Here is a 6,640-nt window from a genome sequence, read left to right as displayed (position 1 = left end):
GCCATAAGAAGACAAAAAGAAAAAAAAAACTGTACGTAATGTGTTACACATGGAGTTTTTTAAAAAAAATATTATTTATTTAACCTTTATTTATCCAGGTAAACTGTTTGAGAACCACTTCTCATTTACAAACATGACCTGGCATGCACTGAGTGCATTGCAATATACAAACCTACATATTCAGCCACAGTGAAGTGATTGTAAACTTTAATCGTGATTGAAATTTTTAATCTATGCCCATGCAGCACTAAAATTAATCAGTTAACTCAATTTATTTCACAGCCCCTATATATATTAACCTTTATTTATCCAGGTAAACTGTTTGAGAACCACTTCTCATTTACACACATGACCTGGCATGCACTGAGTGCATTGCAATAAACAAACCTACATATTCAGCCATAGTAAAGTGATTGTAAACTTTAATCGCGATTAAAATTTTTAATCTATGCCCATGCAGCACTAAAATTAATCAGAGTTAACTCGATTAATTTCACAGCCCTATTAATAATGTAACATGGATGCTAACTAATTGAAATTTCTGCTTGAGGATAATTGAGATTTATACAAATGTAATTCAAGAAGGTATATTAAATTAAACACTGAAATGATTTTTCAGTGTTTTAGTACCAATAAAACATATTTTTGTTAGGTTCTGCTTATTTGTAACTGCAGCTCATAGCTGTGTTTCACATTAGGTTTCAAAAAACTGTGTTTTTCTTTAGACATTTGTTCCAAAGTTTTAGGTGTTGACCACTGCCCCACCCATTACCTCTTGACCCTTTACCTCCGTGGTGAATTTAGGGGTATCATCAATAAGCAAGAGTATGAAATGATGTGTCAGCCTGATTGTAACACCTATAGTATGAGTTCTGCTTACATGTTGCTGACACTATGCTTCTTTCCATCCAGTGTCATGCGGCCATCCGCCTATGGTGAAGAACACTAAGGTGTTTGGTGATAAGAAGTCTCACTATGAGATCAACTCCATCGTTCGTTATCACTGCAAACCTGGTTTCATCCAGAGACACAAACCAATTATACACTGCCAGCCCAATGGCCAGTGGGAGGTGCCCAAAGTCACCTGCATTAGCCGTAAGAAACCTTTTTATATGAACTGGAAAAAATGGATATAAAAGTTAAACTCTTAAAATAATAACTCTTTCCTATCCCTTTCTCTCATCCTTTAGCTGCAACGTTCCACGACTCAATTGCTCTTCGACGCAACATCATTCAGAAAGAGCAGCAAACCAGGCACCACACCCACCACGCCAAGACTCACGAGGAGCACCATCAAAGCCGAGAGCAAGAACAGAGTCACAACATGCTGCAAAGTGTCCCCAACCCCTTTGAGAACCAAATCCGGCAGGCGCTTCCAAACAACTGGAAGTTGCAGGCCAATGAACAGAACCAGGAGTAGACAGGCCGCTCGAAAACATCTGAGATGGTTGTAGAAGATCAGGTTTGTGAAAGGAAGTAGTTATTGTTGGCTGGCCTTATTGGAGGCATCAACAGACAGAAACAGTGTTTTACACTGAACTGCCTATCAGCGACAAGAACATTGGATTGACCACAAACATTCCAGGATGCACATCGTAACACAAGTGACCATTTAGGTTTTTGTTTTCCACTAAGTGATTGTGCAGTTTTCACACATCACTACTTTTAGGTCACTAATATACTTTTTTGTTTTGTTGTTTTTTTTTTCTTTACAACTTTAAAAAGTGATAGTTTTCCTTTTTTCTTCTAATAGTAGTACAAACATATAACCACCTGGGACCTGCTTATAGCCTATTTATGTTTTGCCAAAGAGTTTTCCTTTTTAACATCCACTTTTGATCACAGTAAGTACCAGAGAAGATTACAGTACCGCTCTCATTTTCGAGCTGTTTAAAACTTTGAAATCTTGTGTTGTACATGGATGCCCAATCCTGGTTCTCAAGGGCCACCTTCCTGCATGTTTTAGACGTTTCTCAGGATAAGAATATTACAGCGAAATTAACTGTTCCCTTATGGTGTCAGGAAATGAAAAGCACAGTACAAGAAAGGGGTAAAGTATTTACAAGATAAAATCAAACAAAGAAATGGTCTCAATTAGTATCTTAGTTAGTTATTGCGCATGAATGTTGCACACTGGTTATTCCACATACATTCCACATTCGTTTGCACATGTATTTGCACTGTGGAACTATTCAGTACCATGATGGCTGTGGTAAAAGCTGTTTTTTTAGTCTCTTTGTTTTAATGCTCCTGTAGCTCCTGCCTGATGGCCGGCGTTGTGACCCGGATGCCAGGAGCCATTTAGAATGTTTGTGGCGTTCCTGAGACAGTGATCTTCTGGGCCGTGTTAGCGATCCCCTGAAGTCTTTTTTCCTTGGTGCAGCTAGAGAACCACACACAGATACTGTAGCACGATGCTCTCAATGCAGCAGTGACAGAATGACACCCACAGTTTTTGACAGAGGTTATTTATTTATTTTTTTGTCTGAAGGCTTTTAGAAAATAGAGTCTCGGGTGTATTTGCACCCCAGGTCAGGTTTTTCACGATATGAACTCTCAAATGAAAGTCTGACACCCACTCCTCACAGTCCAGGTGTGTCTCTCATTTGACACACCTGAGTTGAATGAATGAGCGATTTAACAGGCTTCTGCAGAATTTTGAAGGCATGAAGAAGAGCAGGGAAACAACTAAAACATGTAGGATAGTGGTCCTCGAGGACCAGGATTGGGTTACTATTGTATTAAGACGTTCACATGTTGGTAAATTCTGTCTTGAGCTCAGTCTTAATTTGGTTATATGAACTTGACTTTTTTTGTAGCTAACCTTTGAGTCAAACTCAGGTCCTATTCTAGGCCCAGATCTGGATCTTTTGATTTCTTGTTCTTTGAGAACTTACCTGAACCCTGTTGTCTGCAGCTCTCAGTTCATCTACGAAGACTATAGGAAACTAGGACAGTAGAATAATTAGGTAATGATGTAAAATAGTTGTTTTGCACATGCTGAGTTGGCGTCTTTGGCCTCTGTCCATTCAGTCACAAACTTTTACTGGTGCTGAAACGTTTAGCGTTTGAACATGTGGTACTGAATGAGTCCTTCCACAACGTTCTCCCTCATTAATGTAGTTGTTTATAGCTGCTGTGAATGTGTTGATCCTTTTGCAGTCATGTGTTGAACTGCAAATTCTGAGTATATGGACTGCCATTTATTAAATGCAAATCATTAACACATTTAATCATGCATTTCAAAGCAAGTATACTAGAGACCTTTATCGCTGGACTGATGCCTTTTCTCTGTGTCGAACAGTTCATGGTAAAAAGAAAAAAAGTCTGTTTGGTGAAGTTCAGCCGTTTTGGTCACAGAACAGGGTTCGTCTGACCTGTGCTTATTCTGAAATCTTAAGTGAAAGCTACGCTGTGGGAAAAATCTTTTCAAAACAACTTTTTATTTACTGTAATGAGCTCTTCCACAAGAGCTCTCATTTTAATCTCCTTCTTTGTTTATGTCCGTGTTTTCTCATGGGAAACTCCTGAGAAGACTTTTATGAACGTTTAAGCTCACATGACTTAAAAAGGGTAGAATGTAGGTCACCAAGTGCCACTAAGTGAGCTTATACAATTTATACATACTATACGCCCTGTCTACACTACTCTGAATATTTTGTCAAAAATAGTTTTTCTTCTTTTAATTAAAATGTTTAATTGCATTAATTCAACAAAAATGCAGAAATTTCCACACTGCACCACTAGGTGGTGAAAACACCCACTTACAACACATTAAAATACGTATAAAGGACATTCTCTGCGTTATAGATTCTATTAAAGCCTTTCCTTTGATACAGTTTAAAAATTCCTCAGTTATTGATTGTTTTCTGTGCACGATTAAAATTTAATATCAACAGAATCAGAATAACGCAAGACAGACAAAATAATTATAAAAAGGCTTCTCTAGGACTGAAAGTAGGAATGATCATCTGAAAATTAGGCTGATGTGTCATTGTTTCAGAACAGTTGTGTTTTTTTTTGTGTGTGTGTCCGCACAGACAGACACAAAAAACAGTTTTGAAAAATCTACATAAAAAAACATCTTTACAAAATCCTTTTTTTCTCTTACTGAAAACAGATAAGAGGTGAATAAGTATTAGGAAATCTATTTAAAATATTTGGAGTATGTAGGATAGGGCCATAGAATTCATATAAAGTTATGTGTAAAAATATTAAGACTTTGATTTTTTTAAAAATAAGAAAAATAACATTTATCCCATGAGATTATAAATGTTTTCTCAAGACTCTTATGCTCTGCTTTCTATGTTTTACTGCACAGTAGAAATATAGTTTTTTTTACATTGAAAATCAATAAAACATTGAAAAAAAATCTGTCTGACTGCAAATTTTGACCAAAGCTAAATGAAAAATTCTTGCTTTTGTATCTTTTTAAATAACGCTTTCAATGTAATCTATTCACATTGTTTTGGTTAATTATGCAAACACACTAAGAAAAAACAAACCTAGAACATATAAGAAAAAAAAAACACTAAAAATACATCATCTGCAGTTGCTCACACACTCCTTTAATAAAAAAAAACACAATGCAAATTAGTCATTTGACATAATTAGTTTACTATTTTTATTTAGATTATTGCAAATGTGTTGTTAATAGTCTTATCACTTTAAAATGTTACGTCAGAGCAGTTTCATTTTATTTAGTTTGAGCTGCTTTGGTATGATTCCCCATGTAGATTTTTGTACAGATTTTAGATGAGAGAAGTTTTTATTGAAAAAAAAAATAGGAACAAACCCTAAATGCACACAGAATTAAAGCATTATGAATGTGCAATATGGTTATTAACCCTAAAATATTTAACATAGATACTTTATGAAGCCATATGAGTTTAACTTATTGCATACTTTAACAATGAATGGACTGTGACAATAAATAAAGTTAATTCAAACTGAAGTGATTTCTTTAATATCGATGTTTGCTGTTTACAGTTTCCTGTCATGATGCTTCTGGTTGAAATCATTCAAAAATACAATTGCCTTTTTTGAGGGATTTTTTATGTTCATAGTGTTAAAACTACTTTCCACTACGATTTCAATCAAAATCAGTCCAATAAAGTCACCATCAACATATTTCATTGCTTCTAGGTAACGCTGAAATTTTAAAGTCTCCACATGCTTGTTTTTGATCTTTCTTTTTTTTTTTTTTTTTTGCTACAGATCTGGAATCTGTGTTTTAACTTTAAATCTATGGAAACGTGAAAGTAAATCATAGAAAAGGTGTCAAGATGCTCTTTTTAATGTATATATTTTTTCTACACTATGAAGCTACTATGTTTACTGTCTCTGTGGCATGAAAAGCCTTTTTATGTAATCATTGTTCTATATATTAAAACTGTTCTGTTGTTTAATTTCAGCTGTGTATGCAATAAAATGAGCTGTTCTACATTTCCTGTTTGTCAAGTTGTATTTTATATAGTTTTATTAAAAAATAGCTGAACTTTTGTGCGCAACAAAAATCAAATGAGCAGAATTTAATAATGATAATAAAAATAAAATAAAATGCCTGTTACAAATGACAACTTTTTACTTCATACTAATTGATTGTTTAGGGAACTTTTTTTGCTTTTGTTAATACATAAAAATCAAAGTGTAGTTTTCTCCTGTCTTCTTTTAGTGTAATCAAGATAACTCCCTCACTGTAAAACCCAACAAGTTAAGTTAAGTCAAATGATTTGGGGAAACCGATTGCACAAATCTATTTAAGTTTTGTAACTCAAACTATTTGAGTTTATTTAATTATGTGATTAGAGTTGAAAGAACACGAAGCAATTATGTTAAAGCAACTCAAGCCCCTGGTACCGGGGACAAAATAGCTTTTTTTCTGTTTTCTATTTCCTTTAACTTCTTTTAACTTACGATCTGTCAGTTGAACCTGGACATGTTTGGTATCAATAGAAATCATGAGTCTTTGCACAGGTAATGTCCACAAGTGGATTTATGGTTTCCAAAAGATTTTAGCCCACTTCATTATTGGTTTAAATAGGTTAAATACTGTCTAATGAAAAAAATGTTCAGGTGAGAGTAAAAAAAAAAGTTCCATCCCCAAAATTATCTTTAAAACCACAACATCTGTTTTAATACTTACACTTCTGATGAAATCTCCCAAGTATCAGCTTTATTTTGATACCAAGATTATTTAAGCAGAGTTTGTAAATGCTGAGATACACTCAATTACATTTCAGCATGACATTTTAGGAAAAAACTTCAAGAAAACCCCGTGGGCTTAACAGGTTAACTGTCAAATAATCAGTACTGTAAGCCAGAGATGTGCACAAGTCTTTTTTTGCAAGTCCAAGTCATGTCTCAAGTCTCTTGACCTCAAGTCCATGTCTTACATGTATTACCTAACTGGCAGTTTGATCAAAGGTATTCTAACTGTACTAGATTGTATTCTATAATACTATAGTTTAATCAAGTATTAAAACATAGTATTATGTTTTAATATTACTATAAAAACATAATATTGTATTATAAATACAGATGAGGTTAAGGTTAAAATAACAATCCAGCATTTAGAGCAGGGGTGCCCAAACATTTTCCCTGAGAGGGCCAAAACTAAAATCAGTCTGAGGGTGGTGGG

At 34.5% G+C, this 6,640-nt stretch overlaps 1 protein-coding gene across 1 annotated transcript in view; it reads left to right on the top strand.

Annotated features, from left to right (window-relative positions):
* Positions 1 to 5,445, top strand: part of vcanb (versican b) — a 42,930-nt gene extending 37,485 nt beyond the window's left edge. The window contains exons 15-16 of the mRNA XM_014020503.1: positions 913 to 1,095; positions 1,191 to 5,445. Of these exons, the coding sequence (XP_013875957.1) occupies positions 913 to 1,095; positions 1,191 to 1,420 (413 nt within the window). The 3' untranslated portion in view covers positions 1,421 to 5,445. The remainder of the gene's footprint in view (positions 1 to 912; positions 1,096 to 1,190) is intronic.
* Positions 5,446 to 6,640: the final 1,195 nt, after the last annotated feature.

Source organism: Austrofundulus limnaeus, unplaced genomic scaffold (genome assembly GCF_001266775.1).
Source record: "Austrofundulus limnaeus strain Quisiro unplaced genomic scaffold, Austrofundulus_limnaeus-1.0 Scaffold254, whole genome shotgun sequence".
NCBI classification, from domain to species: Eukaryota; Metazoa; Chordata; class Actinopteri; order Cyprinodontiformes; family Rivulidae; genus Austrofundulus; species Austrofundulus limnaeus.
This window is presented reverse-complemented; position numbering and strand designations above follow the sequence as displayed.